The sequence below is a fragment of the Pleuronectes platessa genome, chromosome 18 (assembly GCF_947347685.1).
Source record: "Pleuronectes platessa chromosome 18, fPlePla1.1, whole genome shotgun sequence".
NCBI classification, from domain to species: domain Eukaryota; kingdom Metazoa; phylum Chordata; class Actinopteri; order Pleuronectiformes; family Pleuronectidae; genus Pleuronectes; species Pleuronectes platessa.
Window position 1 is genome coordinate 20,617,688 of NC_070643.1, and position 13,780 is coordinate 20,631,467.

At 43.0% G+C, this 13,780-nt stretch overlaps 4 protein-coding genes across 4 annotated transcripts; 3 read left to right on the forward strand and 1 right to left on the reverse strand.

The window, feature by feature from the left end:
- The first annotated feature begins 141 nt into the window (after nt 1-141).
- On the forward strand, nt 142-1,562 carry LOC128461410 (fatty acid-binding protein, liver). Its single transcript, XM_053446334.1, has 4 exons — nt 142-269; nt 354-526; nt 1,219-1,308; nt 1,393-1,562. The coding sequence occupies exons 1-4, from the start codon at nt 161-163 to the stop codon at nt 1,441-1,443; spliced, it is 423 nt and encodes a 140-aa protein (XP_053302309.1). The 5' UTR covers nt 142-160; the 3' UTR covers nt 1,444-1,562.
- Nucleotides 1,563-2,046: 484 nt separating this feature from the next.
- Nucleotides 2,047-7,306, forward strand: LOC128461402 (serine/arginine-rich splicing factor 10). The gene is made up of 6 exons (XM_053446328.1): nt 2,047-2,236; nt 3,844-3,948; nt 4,914-5,017; nt 5,249-5,420; nt 5,514-5,567; nt 5,882-7,306. Exons 1-6 carry the CDS (start codon nt 2,172-2,174, stop codon nt 6,105-6,107), a joined length of 726 nt encoding a protein of 241 aa, XP_053302303.1. The 5' UTR covers nt 2,047-2,171; the 3' UTR covers nt 6,108-7,306.
- Nucleotides 7,307-9,402: 2,096 nt separating this feature from the next.
- Nucleotides 9,403-10,911, forward strand: LOC128461368 (gap junction alpha-9 protein-like). The gene has a single exon (XM_053446260.1). The coding sequence runs from the start codon at nt 9,403-9,405 to the stop codon at nt 10,909-10,911; it is 1,509 nt and encodes a 502-aa protein (XP_053302235.1).
- Nucleotides 10,912-11,938: 1,027 nt separating this feature from the next.
- Nucleotides 11,939-13,713, reverse strand: mycbp (MYC binding protein). The gene is made up of 5 exons (XM_053446336.1): nt 13,372-13,713; nt 13,086-13,158; nt 12,950-12,998; nt 12,242-12,371; nt 11,939-12,157 (listed from the first exon to the last, which is right to left on the reverse strand). Exons 1-5 carry the CDS (start codon nt 13,384-13,386, stop codon nt 12,113-12,115), a joined length of 312 nt encoding a protein of 103 aa, XP_053302311.1. The 5' UTR covers nt 13,387-13,713; the 3' UTR covers nt 11,939-12,112.
- Nucleotides 13,714-13,780: the final 67 nt, after the last annotated feature.

Here is a 13,780-nt window from a genome sequence, read left to right on the forward strand (position 1 = left end):
GGTTGTTAGTTTATTTAACAATGTTGCATCACAGCCTGTGAGGGAGGAGTAAAGGAACGTTCCACCTGTTGTGGGTCTCATTGGAAGTTCCAGTCTAAATAACAGGGAGTTTAAAGTCCCCAACATGACAACCAGCGGTTTGTGACGGGATTAACACAACATGCACAACAAACACCCTCAGGCAGCAGCACAACCAGGAGCTATGGACTTCAGCGGCACCTGGAAAGTTTATACTGAGGAAAATCTGGAGGAGTTCCTGAAGATAATTGGTACGGATGTGTTCTCATATTTGAGGGATTGATTAATTGATGCACCGTGAGCAGACATGTTTATTTTTGATCTCTGGGTTTCAGGTGCACCTCAGATGGTCGTGAAGATGCGCAAGGAGATCAAACCGGTGATAGTGATCGAGCAGAAAGGCAAAGATTTCACCTACACCATGAAAACTCCCGTCTGCACCAAAGTTCACTCGTTCAGCCTCGGACAGGAGTCAGAGATGGAGTCTTTGGACGGCAGGAAGTTCAAGGTAATTTCAAACAAAGTAGAAACAGAGGGGAAGATGCCAGAGATGATGATGATGATTTTTTAAGTTAAGGTCTCAGATTATTGAAGGTTTCTCCTGACAGACTGAAATGTTAAAGATGAAGATCTTCTAATGGAGGGATGACTTTTTCATGAGGAAGAGTCAAATGAGTGATTCTTTTTTTTTCATATTGAGTTGTAATTTGTAACTGAATTTTTAGGTATATTTATTTATTTAGAGGATGACATTGTTTTTGACATCATGCCATTTTTTCCCACTTCATTTCTGTTTAGTGCCTTTTTGTTTCTTTTAAATAAAACCCTTCCGTCCTTCCTCATCCCCAATTACCCCCATAATAACACTCTTAATATCAAAATATATAAAGAAATAAACGAATACATTTAATTAAAAATGGGTGAAAGTGCTTATTCAGTTGTCCCTCCTCTTCAATATAATATTGCTTTAAATTACTAATTAGAAACCAAACCTTCTGGACATTAAGTTATTTATTAAATGTGGTAAAGTCAACCTTCAAATATTGTGTCTCGAGATATTCTGGCGTACACTTTTACTGAGAAATCTTCCAGGTTGATGTGTTTATTACAAACATGTTGTAGATTAGTAGGAAACGACCCTTTCTGACAGTTGGTTCAGTTCTTCACCCTCTTTCCGTCCATGTGTGTGTTCCTGTGCAGTGCACCGTCCGAGAGGAGAAGGGGAAGCTGATCGCTGAGACGGCTAAATTCACGTCTGTCCGAGAGATCCAGGGAGAGGACATGGTCGAGGTTAGAGGCTTTAGTTTAGGCTTAGGAACACAGACTGTGAGTTTTTTGTGGGTGTGTCATGTTTGTTTGTGTCTCTGCTTCCAGACGGTCACTTCTGGATCAGTGACTTTCATCAGCAGAAGCAGACGAGTTTGATCGGCAGCTGTCACTCATCCATGGACCTCGGACCCTCTCAGCCTCCAGCCAGGGGCCCTCTAGAACTCAGGAATGAGGCTTAATACATTTGAAATCATTGAATAAAGTTCAATAATAACCCAAAATACTTGTCTGTATTCAGTTCACAGCAAAAGACATGATGAACGTGACTCAACTGGACCCACACATATAACAGTCCCTTCTTACAATTAAGAGGAGCAAGACACAAACATGGAAAATGAAACAAAACAGCTAGAAACAATGCGTCTAGTGTGTCTATGTGGTCGTTTGGTTCCTTTGTGGATGTTTTGTGTTGAATTTGTGATAATTTCTTGTGTCTTTTTATTGTTGTGAAGCCTCAATGTGTTGGCTTTCTGTTCCTGTAGTTGTGATTCTTCATGATTACTTGTGTTTCTTTGAGTGTCTTTATTGGTCATTTTGTGTTTCTGTGATCATTGTGTCTCTTTATGGTTGTTTTGTTTTCTCTTTCCACAATTTACCAACATCAATTTAATCAAATTTGAAACACTGTCAACACTGCACATTGCAGTTCACACTCCTCACCGGGCGGTGGCGGTAATGTGCTGTGTCGATGTTCGCCCTCAAATACACCCGGACGAAGAAGAGGAGCGAACAAGGCGCGTTTTAACTGCGCATGTTCAGCGCAATTTGTCAACGCTGTTTTTTTCTGTAGCAACGTTTTTCTGCCGCTGCGGGACTTTAATTTCATGGCCAGACACATGAGACCTCCGAGCACGTCTCTGTTTGTCAGGAACATCGGCGATGAGTCCAGGTGAGTCCGCGTCCCGGCGCCATCACCGCCGCAGGGTCTAGCACGATCCACCCCCCTCACCCGCAGCTAGCTTCGTTAGCTTAGCATGCTACTGTTAGCCTGACGTTGAACCGTCGTGCAGAATAATAATGGAGTTCGTTTGCACTCGTGTTCAAACTGAAACAGAAGTTTGATATTTTTCGCAAAGTGCCCGCGGCGACCTTCTCTGTCTCGGGGACTTTTCTTTGTTTGCACTGAGATTGAGATTTTTTACCAACGAGCTAACCGAGCTAGCATCTGTTAGCTGATCAACACTCAGGTGTTCTCAGCCGCGATGCGTTTTCAAACGTCAATAGAACCGGGATTCGATCTGTAGCTCACACAGTCCACGGCCGATTATTAAACATAATTTAATTAACTTATTTATTGTATCTACCAGTTTTTTTAATACATTTTAACGTTTTAATGCGGTTTAATCTCATTGATTATACACATGACGTCAGATAACAGCAAACATAATATATTCACTTTTGATTGACACATGTGGATGAAGTATTAGGTTATTTTATTCATATAATATCAGTTTATAGATCCAAGTAGTAAAGTATACCAATACTATTTGTATTCAGAATATACTTTGTATATTATGCAGGAGGAACTCTTTAAAACTGAGTCCCACATGATTTGATTCATACATCAGTGTAATAAGCATCAACCTGTAGGTTTCACACAGGAAACCGAGATTCAAACATTATTCTATTTTAGATTCTACAGGTTGTACTTGATTTTTTTTAATGGAAGCTGAATGTAGAACCTGGGTTTTCACTTTTAATTGCATGTTAACAAAATGTGCTAAAGGGACAGTTCACAAAACACAAGAGAAGAAAAAAGCATTTGTAATGAAACTCACTTTGTGTTGAGAGCACGTTATTGAAACTGATATTTCTCCCACTAATCTGGACTCTTGCAGCAGCTGAAAGTTACTTTTTTAATCTTAAAGCAACACTGTAAACTTTTACCGAGCAACAGCGCCCCCTGTCATCACAGGGCGCAGAGAACAGCTGTAACAAATCCACCAAGCTATCTTTATAGTTCCTCATATTTTACTAGTTTCTGGCTGAATATTGCAGATAAACGTTGGTTATAGTAACTTCTACGTCTTCAAACTGATCTGCGGTTCAGTTTCACTCTAAAACCTGCTGAACCTGATTCTGACAGTGGAAGGGAACATTCTACAGATTCAGTCACTGAACCATCAAACTCTTTTTGATGAGGCTATTTGAAGTTTAAAAAAAAGTTGCATAGTGTTGCTTTAAAAAACATTTGTGCACGTTGTGATAATTTGGATTTTTAAAAGCCATATTGGATCATTCAAATTAAATTTCACTGGAGAGTCTCTTGTAATCCAGCCCTTTGGCAACAGTGCCTCCAGTTAGAGAACACGTGCTCTATGCAAACAGGTGGATCAGGCTCCAGGTAAGAAGGACACTGTCTCCTTGTGCTTTGAGTGAAATGTCCCTTTAGCTCGGCCACCAGCTGCTCTCCCAGCTGCTGTCACATGGTTGATGATGTCGGTAGAGTTTCCCCGTGATGGTCAGTTGAGTCATACTTGTATTTACGGTGTTCAGGCCTGAGGATTTGCGGCGTGAGTTTGGCCGCTATGGGCCGATAGTAGATGTCTACATCCCACTTGACTTCTATACACGTCGACCAAGAGGATTTGCATACATTCAATATCCTTTCCCAATCATGTTTTAACTGTGTTCTTTTTCATCTTGCTAACAAAATGATTTTAAACTATTCTTTCAGCAGTGGTGTGTTTTTTATGTGATGTTTTCCTTGCACTTAATTTGATTGAATATCTAACGCACATATTTCTCTGTTATTGCTTCAGAAAATGTAAAAGCATCCAGGCCACAAAGAGTAACAAAGACCCTGTGTAGAGTAGCTGTAAAGACAAGTCACACAGGGGTCTTCAGGATCAGAGAGGGGGAAAAGGTTGAAAAGAGAAAAGTAAAGCATGAAGAGGAAAAGAGACAAGGCTTGGAAGTGGCGGCAAAGAAAAGAGGTTAAAAAGTCAAGCAGGAAACCCGAGTCTCTGCGGGAGTCGATTAAAGAGTGTAAAGATCAAGATGAAGTTCAAAGTCAAGCAAAGGTAACAAGTCTGAATCATTTTGTATCCTCCTGAGACGAATCCGAGAATCTGACATGACCTCAAAGTCGACTTGTCCCTGTGATATATCGATGACTTTTTAATTTTCTGATCAAAACTATTTATTAAGCAACAATTTGATTTATGTTTGATTTGTTTATATATTATTTATTTTATACTGATCCGTCAGACGATGATTTAATGTGTTTGAAAATCTTGCTTCATCTTTAATCTCTACAAGAATCAACTGATTGTTTATTTGTGTGTTGATATTTTGTGTGTTCATAGAAATTGTCATTTTAATCTCTTAAATCAAGCCACACAAATTTAAGATTTTTTTTTTACCTTCTGTTATCCTCACATGAATATAAAATAATGTTAATGAAGGTGTGAGCAAGATAATAATTTTTCCTGTTATAATGGACTTGATCAATTCTGTTATGCAAAGACAACTAGTTTTTCTTTTGCCTGCTGCACTTGTTCAAGAGGAAAACATTGATTTACATTTGCCCATGAGAGCGAATACGACCCTTAACCACTCAGCACATTTGAGGACGTGCGCGACGCAGAGGATGCTCTTCACAGCCTGGACAGGAAGTGGGTTGGTGGCCGGCAGATTGAAATCCAGTTTGCACAGGGCGACAGAAAGAGTGAGTTTCTGACCAAACTTGTAGTTTCTTACATCATTTCAGCTGTGGATTCAGATTTAACTTGAATGTTTGTGACTTTGTGATTCCTTCCTGTTGATGTCACCCTGTTTAAATACCTGTTCATCAAGGAAACACAGCCTGTGTTTACACTGTTTGGTTAATGAGGCAGAAAACACGTTTCATGAGTATGAACAGTCGTGTTCCTGTCTGAACTGTGTCACATCACATCAGCTCCCAACCAGATGAAGACGAAGGATCGGCCTTCACCCGGCAGATCCTCTCGATACGACGACTACGATCGAGACAGCCGGCGCAGACGCTCGCGCAGCCGCAGCTACGACCGATACCGATCCCGCAGCCCGTCGGGCGAACGCCGGCGCAGACGCTCGGAGAGTCCGCGAGAGTGAGTTTTCCTCTTTAAGTGATTTAATCTCATTTGACATTAACTTCACATCTGTGAAAAGGAGAATAACTGAATAAACTCTTGTTTCCTCAGATCTCGGGGGCGTATGAATGGAAGAGGAAGGAGCAGGAGCCGTGAGGAAGACAGGTACAACTTCCCTTTAAGTTCGGTGGCCATTTAGCACAACGTCAGATTCTGTCTGTTTTTATGTTTGGCCCTTTTATATTTTCCTGGGTTTCCACTTTAAACATTTCTGCCTCCAAGCCAAAGATTTTTGGTTGATGTGCAACATCGACTGTTCCCTGGTTGCATCTGTGCATCTAATATTGAGCTGGTGTGTCTAGTTGCATCTCATCTTGTGTTATCTTTTCAATTATTTTATTTTTTTTCAACAAACTATTTTTGCCAGTTCAGCTCGTTAACCTCGGCTGGTTTTCTGTCTCAACCTTCTGTGGCTTCAGATACAAGCAGCGGCCAGCGAGGAGAGAGTCCAGGGGAAGATCTCGATCGCGCTCCAGATCGGCGCCTCAGCGAGAAAACATCAACCAAGCTTCGACTTCCCATTACCCGGAGGAAGAGGTGCGGCGTGCACACTCCCCGGCCCACTCACGATCCCGTTCTGTGTCCCGATCACGCTCCCGCTCTCGCTCCAGGTCCTGGGCAGGACGCAAGTCAGGAGGACGCTAGAAAGTATCCGCTCCCTCCTTTAAACCTTCCTTCAGCTCAGTACCAGGGCTGGTTGTTTGTTAAGAAAAGATTCGTTTGACATGAATGTAACGTCCACTGAACCATTTGTAGAAAGTTTTTTTTTTTGCAGCTTCCTTTTATGAACAATGCCCAAGGTCCTTTGCTTGTTTTTATAAAATTATTTTGGTAATATTTCCTGATGGGAACATGATGCAGTTTGCAGGTTCTATGTTCAGTGGTAGTCGGCCAGGAATATTCTGTTGTATTTTTTTTATTTTTTACATACAGTTGCTGATAATTTAGTTTTCTAAACCCTACGCACCCATTTTTGCAAAAACAGTCAGTATTTTAAAAGGAATCCAAGTTGTTAATGAGTCAGAGCAGCTTCTTTTCAGACATGACCTAAGTTAGTCCACGTGAGAATACAGCAGGAAGGCGTCATAGAGAAAGAGGTGAATAGAAGACGAGGATAAAGAAGTCAATGATGGCTTCCTGATCTCCTGCTGTGTTCTTCATGTGTGGAAACATCCAGACCCACTTCTCCAGAGCTCATGTCTGAAAACAGGTGGTTTTCTCAAACGTAGATTCAAAGTTTTTTGGGTGGTTCTTCTTCTCTTTTTTTTTTTTTTACGCAGCCACAGAGATAAATGTGTGTCTCTTTAAAAATCAACGTTAAACTCATCTTGATTGATAATTCATCACGTTGCACATTATTTATAATCTTCCACTTTTAATGTCGGATACCAACCGACTCGGAACGAGTTTTCCTGCAGCAGTAATGTGATTGAGAGATAAACTGACACTGATGGATTAAACTTCAAGTTGATATTTTTATATTTTAACATTAAAACCTCTGGCTGCCTGGACGAATAAAAACTAAAAAAAAAACACGAATTGAAATCTCTTGTTTGGACAAAAATAATACGATCTTTTTAAAGTGTTTAGTCAACCAGACTCTGTTTGGACATTAATCCGTTTTCATTTTGTGGTGTTTTCTGTAACAGTAGAACCTTTTTCTGAAGGTGTTTAATTTTCCAACACTTCCTCAAAAATCATCGGATCTTTATCCGACTGTGTTGTTGATAGTTTTTCTGAGCGGCTCTTGTTGTCACGGCATGTTTTATCCTCCCGATCTTCTATCATCCGTAGAAAGAAACTGTTATTTTGAGTATTAAATGATAACGTTCTGTAAAAAGAAACGACGTGTGGCTTCAGTTTGTAAACTTTGTGGGGAAATCCTTAAAGCAGCTGATGTGAAGGAAACCTCGGGAGGACCTGAAATGTTCCCCTGGGTCCAGCCTCGTTCATTGATTTCCTTTTAATGGAACAGTAGCTGCAGGAATAACTGAAATTAGATTCAGAGATGCAGCCATGTATGAAATCGGACGTGTCCCATTGATCACACACGCCTCTGAAAAACAATGATCAAACAAAAAGTGCAGTTGCATGAAGCCTCGATGTTCCACTTCATGAAAACAAGCAGAATGTGTTTTTGACTTCCAGTTAATATTTTAGCTTTATACCGAATCTTTTGTCTGTAGACAATCACAATTTTATAAATTAAGATCACAGATTCTTTCTGAATTAACTAGTTTTACTGAGTGATCACTTTCTATTTTACCCACAGTTGTTCTGTAATGTGTGTATATATGAAAATAATCAGGGTTTATGGTTCTATTCAGGAAGATTATTTGGAAATAAACCAGAATAAACTTCATTGACAATCTCCCCATGATACTAATACAGTAGTAAAACATTAAAATACAGAAATCGGCAGAAATGATCACTTCCTCAACATGGATACTTCTGGAGGTTGAATATTTCTGTTTTAACTGAGTGAACAAGAACTTAATTAAAATATTCAGTCCTGGAAATTAAACCAAATCAAGATGTGAATCCACTTTGTAAACAAATGGGATTTCAGATTAACTCTCATACAGGGAACCATCCCAGCGGAGGGGACAACCCAGTGCACCAGTTGTGTCCAGTGGGAACTTAAAGGATCAAACCAGTTCAGGGTCCTTTCGGTTCAACCAGACAAACAGTGGAACCCGCTGCAGCTCAGTTCAGCCTCAGTCACTGTCGGGGCCGGACGCTCTCACTGCTCTAAGGTAAATGGCAACAGAGCATTTCACCAGCGTCCATCGATTTTCTCTCTCATGGACTGGAAGCTGTGAACAACTGGAGGCGACGGCTTCATCTGGTTCTTGGTCCAGTTTCACTGACAGTAGAGTCGTCTGACGCCGTCGGGAACTTTTGACTTTTTACAGAAAGGATAAAGAAAATAAAAGATGAGTCTGTAGGATTGAGTTCAGCAGCGGCCGCAGCAGAAAGGCTTTTATTGTGAAATTTCATCTCCAACATGAAAGGTAAGTTTACTCATTTAAAAATCTGTTTGATTGTGAAAATCATAATTTGTGTAATTAGATTTGAGTGAGACAGTTTTCCACTGATATTTTCCCTCTGGTAAAACATTTCTTTCTTGTTAATAATATCACAGGTTTGAGTTATTGATTTATATTTGACGTGACTGTTGAGGTCGATTGATTATCTGTTATCACTTGATCTAATCCCATTAACACCTATAATTAGAGCATTAAAATCATTAGCTCAAGGTCATACATACATTAGTACAGTGTCGTATGTGTTAGTGTTCAGCTGTGACACGGTAAACTGGTCGTGTGATGTCAAACCAGGTTAAAGATAGAATATAGATATTGTAATTGAGTAAAAGAACAAATACTCAGATACAAGTCAGAGTCCTGCCTTCAGAGCTTGACTAGAGTGTTAATAGAAAATGTGCGTAAAGTATAATGTATTAATTAATATATAACAAGATGGTACCAGAATATACATTTACACTAGAATCTGAAAATAAGCTCCAGGTGCAGCTAAATGAACAAAAGTGAAACTACGGAAGTGAATGAGGCGTAAAATGGAAAAAAAGTCAAATTGATTGATCAGATTTTAAGTCATTTCATTATATTATTATTTATGTGTGAGATAGAAATTTCCAACAGGACCAAAGTTTCAAACTTATTTAATTCTTTATAAAGAGGAATAGTATAAGTATTACTAAAATAGAAAAACAACTAGTGATCTTTTTTAAGGTTTTTGTCGTCTTTATTGCTTCATGTGTTTATGTAAAATAAAACTGAGCTGATTTAACCTTATTGGGTTTAAAACCTCCTAAATATTGATCAGCATCAAAGTAAAAAATCCAGTATTGATTATTATGGGATGATCTTGACTTTGACCTTTGACCTCACCGACTCCAGCCCTGCTGATGTAAACGATGGGGGACTGGAACTTCCTTGGAGGGATCTTGGAGGAGGTTCACATCCACTCCACCATGGTCGGCAAGATCTGGCTGACCATCCTCTTCATCTTCCGGATGTTGGTGCTGGGCGTCGCCGCGGAGGACGTGTGGAACGATGAGCAGACGGACTTCATCTGCAACACGGATCAGCCCGGCTGCCGAAACGTCTGCTACGACCAGGCCTTCCCCATCTCCCTCATCAGGTACTGGGTGCTGCAGGTCATCTTCGTGTCCTCGCCCTCCCTGGTGTACATGGGCCACGCCATCTACCAGCTCCGGGCCCTGGAGAAGGAGCGCCACTGCAAGAAGGTGGCTCTGCGTCGGGAGCTGGAGGCGGTGGACGTGGATCTGGCCGAGGCGAGGAGGAGGATCGAGAAGGAGATGAGGCAGCTGGAGCAGGGGAAGCTCAACAAGGCGCCGCTCAGAGGATCTCTGTTGTGCACCTACGTGGCCCACATCGTCACCCGCTCTGTGGTGGAGGTCAGCTTCATGTCGGGTCAGTACATCCTGTACGGACACCGCCTGAGCCCGCTCTACAAGTGTGAAAGGGAACCGTGCCCTAACGTGGTGGACTGCTTTGTGTCCAGGCCCACAGAGAAGTCTGTGTTCATGATGTTCATGCAAGGCATCGCCTGCATCTCCCTCTTTCTCAGCCTCCTGGAGATCATGCACCTGGGCTACAAGAAGCTCAAGAAGGGCCTCCTGGACTACTACCCGCACCTGAAGGACGACCTCGATGAGTACTACGTCAACAAGTCCAAGAAGAACTCCGTCGTTCATCAGGTTTGCACGGGAACCTCGGTGGGACGCAAGACCACCATCCCCACAGCACCCAGTGGATACATGCTGCTGCTGGAGAAGCAGGGCAACGGACCCAACTTCCCTCTGCTCAATGCCTCCTCGGCCTTCATCCCAATACAAGGAGACCCTGGTGCAAAGCCAGACAGCCACAAGGACGGCAAGGAGGGAGTGCCGAGCTCCACGGAGCAGAACAGCAACTCCAACAACACCAGCAGTGAGACGCGTTCACCTCCTGTGGACAAACAGGATGAGCCGGAGGAACCATCTCCACATCGTGACGACCTGGAGTGTGCACGCTCCGAGTATCCCACCCTCCCTGTAGCAGACGCCTCCTCCTGCCCTACACTGTCAGGGATTGCAAGGAAGTCTCGGAGGGTCAGTCCACCGTGGAACTGCTCCACGGTGGTGGAGGGGAACGGCTCGGACAGCGGAGACTCCTACCACGGCCACGGCAGCAGCATGAAGCTGCGCGGCAGCCACGTGGGCCCCCGAGCCAGGATGCTCTCCAAGGCGGACATTAAGAGAGCGAGCAGGTCTCAGAGCCCGGACTCTGCAGGGGAGCTGAGCTCCGTGTCCCGGCACAGCCGCGAGAGCAACAGCCCCACGGCCTCGCCCACAAACCGCAGGGTGTCGGTGGCGAGCAGCGCCAGCAGCAGGCGAGCTCCGACTGACCTGCAGATATAAACAGACCTACAGCTGTGGATTGAGCCTGTATATAAAGATGGACGCCATGACAGTTTCTTCCAAAGTGAAGCCAAAACACATCGATGGCCCCCTAGTGGCTGGCTTTGTTTAATTTTTCTAAAGATAGTTTCAGGTATTCTACGTAGATCTTACTAAGTGTTTTTTACGTTAAGTTGTTTTTAATTCGGTATTTGATGCGATAAAACGTCATGATTGACAGCTGACACTGGCTCCTGATTGGTCGAGCATGCGTATCGGCAGGACCTCGATACCGCGGCTCCACACCACGATCTCTACTCCGCAGATCCCGGCTGCAAAATAAATCAAACGTGGAAGAGGGAGGCTCCCTTATCTGGGATATTTTTTGGAAATAGAGACATGTCGTCCATCTTGATTTACAGTCTCCTCTTCGGATGCAACAGAAACTCAAAGATGTGATCGGGTGTCAGATCAGATTGTGCCACTGAAAACAAAGAGCAGCAAACTTGTAGACATGAAACTGCTCTAAAAGGTTCCCAGGCCACAGTGCACCGATTTGTTTATTTCACATTATGCCGAGCGGGTACGTGCATCAGACAGATTTTAATGATCTGGTTGGATGGAACATCGGTGGGATGGAAAACTGAACCACAGATCTATAAAATTGTTTCAGGCCACAACACAGTTATGCAACCGGATACTTTTAAATCAGTGACACTGAATTAATCCAGAGTCTGTTCCAACATATTTGACAGTGATCCAGCTAAAAGTACACAATGGAAAACATCTCTCCTGCTCTATAGTATGAACAAAATAAAGCTTCTTAAATGTGCTGTCATCTATCAGACCTCTAATTCTCATCAGGCACATGAGATGCGACCTGTAAGTTATTGCTTTTTTTATGAAATTGTTTTTTTACTTGATATTCAGAAGTTTAGTTAATATGTCCAATAATATCCCTACAAATTTGAAGTCACTTTTTTAAATGTCTGTATTTCAGAAAGTAAGAATCTTGTGCTTTCGTTTACAAACAACGTCTGACACCAAATGCTGAAAAACACATTTTTAATGTGAGAAAACAAAAGTTGCTTCTTGTTGCAGAACAAAAAAAAAAACAGTGACTTTGTGATCACCGTATTATTATGTAATAAACATTTACATATTCGAAAAAATTCCAGTTTTTTTCGTATATTTTGTTGAAAGAAGACGAGAGAACGCGTCTCTACTCTGCAGCTCCCTCTTCAGGTGACGCTTCATACTGCATGAGCTGGGAAATGAGACATGAAGGTTAGAGGTCACAGCAGCACAGACACTGACACAGACACCTTTACTGGGGATTAATGCTTCTCACCCTGTTCCTCAGCTCTTTGTTCTCCTCCATGAGCAGGTTGCACTTCTGCTGGAGGTCGGCGAGCTCCATGCGAAGAGTGTCGGTGTCCGCCGGCTCTGGACCAGCCCCCCCGAGGTGAACCTTTATGAAACTGCAGGGTGAAGGGTCAAGGTCACAGTATTCTGATCGATCTTTGGGTTTCACTAAAGCAGGTGGGTTCTTTTCATCCGGAATCATGAACATACAAATGAATAATAATTTAGCTTCATGGTTACGAAGATCGAGCTTCCTGTGAGTTACACTCGTCTTCTGCCTCCATCTACTGTGTCTTCTTCTTCTTCTACCAGTTGTTTATTAGTAAGCAAGACACAGCACTGCATTGATTCAAACACAAATTGAAAACAAAGCACTTACACATTAAGAGAAGTTAATCAATTTGATGGTGTTTCCAGGGGACCTCAAAAAACTGGTGAACCTGCTGCAGCTCAATGCTTGGTGAGGTTCAATCACCACTGACGAGCAACAGACCGGAATGACCTCACAGAGCAATGAGCTGCAGCTTCACGTCCAGTGCGTTGAGCTCTCTGGGCCACCGTAGATGGACCTGGACCAAAGTGTCCCCCTGATAAATATTGGTTTTAGGCCTGTGGGGGGGGGGGCCTCGGGGACTCAAACCATCATGTCAGCCACATTAACACCTGGACAGATGCTCAGGCACCTGAAGGATACTCCAGAGCGTTGTTGGGTTTGTCCGTCTCCTCGTACAGAGCCACTAGAACTGCAACAGGGAAAAGAGACGTGAATCAGCTGAGCGGGGGGGGGGGGGCTCCCAGTGGCTCCATGCTAACCAGGGCTGTGTACTCACCGCTGGTGATGGTGTCCAGGACCCCTGACTTCTCCAGGTACCTTCTGAACTGCTCTCGCTTGGACTCCGCGGCCTGGAACGAGACAGACGCGTCACCGACGAACCCACAAACACCGACGAACCCACAAACACCAGCTGCGCGAGATCAAAGCCCAACAGTCAGCCTGTGGTGCGTTCAGGGCCCGGCTACACGATGCTAACCAGCTAGCAACAAGCGTCGTGCCACAAGAATTCCCAGTAAATAACCAGTACAATAACACGACAAGTGGTGGAGTCGCACACTTACTCTGTAGTGCGCCATGACGCGGGGACAGCTGCTTGATTTCCGGTTGTTAATCAGCAGGAAACACCGACAGCTGCTGTTTGTTTGTTTGTTTGTTTGTTTGTTTTTTCTTCAACGCACAACGATCGCTCCAGTCGTTGCCATAACAACAGGTACACCCCGGAAGACGTGATAAAAGTGTTTCTAGTTTTTTTTTTAACTCGTTGAATTAAAGTTGTTTTACATGAAGAAGAAGAACTGAGTTAAGGCTGAATAAAGGTTTATAATTATATATTTGAAAAACAGCTCGTCCTGTCGCGTTCAGCTTGAAGGAAGTGGAGGAGTCCGGGTTGCCAGGTTGGACGAAAATAAAGTCAATTCAACACGTCACGTGTTGTTTTTTAATAATGTGTGTTGACTCCCGTCTTTTCAG

What these genes read in the sequence shown, in the direction of transcription:
- mycbp (XM_053446336.1), bottom strand. An exon ending in CCTGGACACCATCACCAGCG is followed by an intron (nt 12,999 to 13,085) that starts GTGAGTACACAG and finishes TCCCTGTTGCAG; the next exon opens with TTCTAGTGGCTCTGTACGAG. An exon ending in AAACCCAACAACGCTCTGGA is followed by an intron (nt 12,372 to 12,949) that starts GTATCCTTCAGG and finishes TTCACCCTGCAG; the next exon opens with TTTCATAAAGGTTCACCTCG.
- LOC128461402 (XM_053446328.1), top strand. Translation starts at nt 2,172, where the DNA reads ATGGCCAGACACATGAGACCTCCGAGCACGTCTCTGTTTGTCAGGAAC. An exon ending in AGAGGATTTGCATACATTCA is followed by an intron (nt 3,949 to 4,913) that starts ATATCCTTTCCC and finishes ACCACTCAGCAC; the next exon opens with ATTTGAGGACGTGCGCGACG. An exon ending in CGCTCGGAGAGTCCGCGAGA is followed by an intron (nt 5,421 to 5,513) that starts GTGAGTTTTCCT and finishes TTGTTTCCTCAG; the next exon opens with ATCTCGGGGGCGTATGAATG.
- LOC128461368 (XM_053446260.1), top strand. Translation starts at nt 9,403, where the DNA reads ATGGGGGACTGGAACTTCCTTGGAGGGATCTTGGAGGAGGTTCACATC.
- LOC128461410 (XM_053446334.1), top strand. Translation starts at nt 161, where the DNA reads ATGCACAACAAACACCCTCAGGCAGCAGCACAACCAGGAGCTATGGAC. An exon ending in GGAGTTCCTGAAGATAATTG is followed by an intron (nt 270 to 353) that starts GTACGGATGTGT and finishes TCTGGGTTTCAG; the next exon opens with GTGCACCTCAGATGGTCGTG. An exon ending in AGGGAGAGGACATGGTCGAG is followed by an intron (nt 1,309 to 1,392) that starts GTTAGAGGCTTT and finishes CTCTGCTTCCAG; the next exon opens with ACGGTCACTTCTGGATCAGT.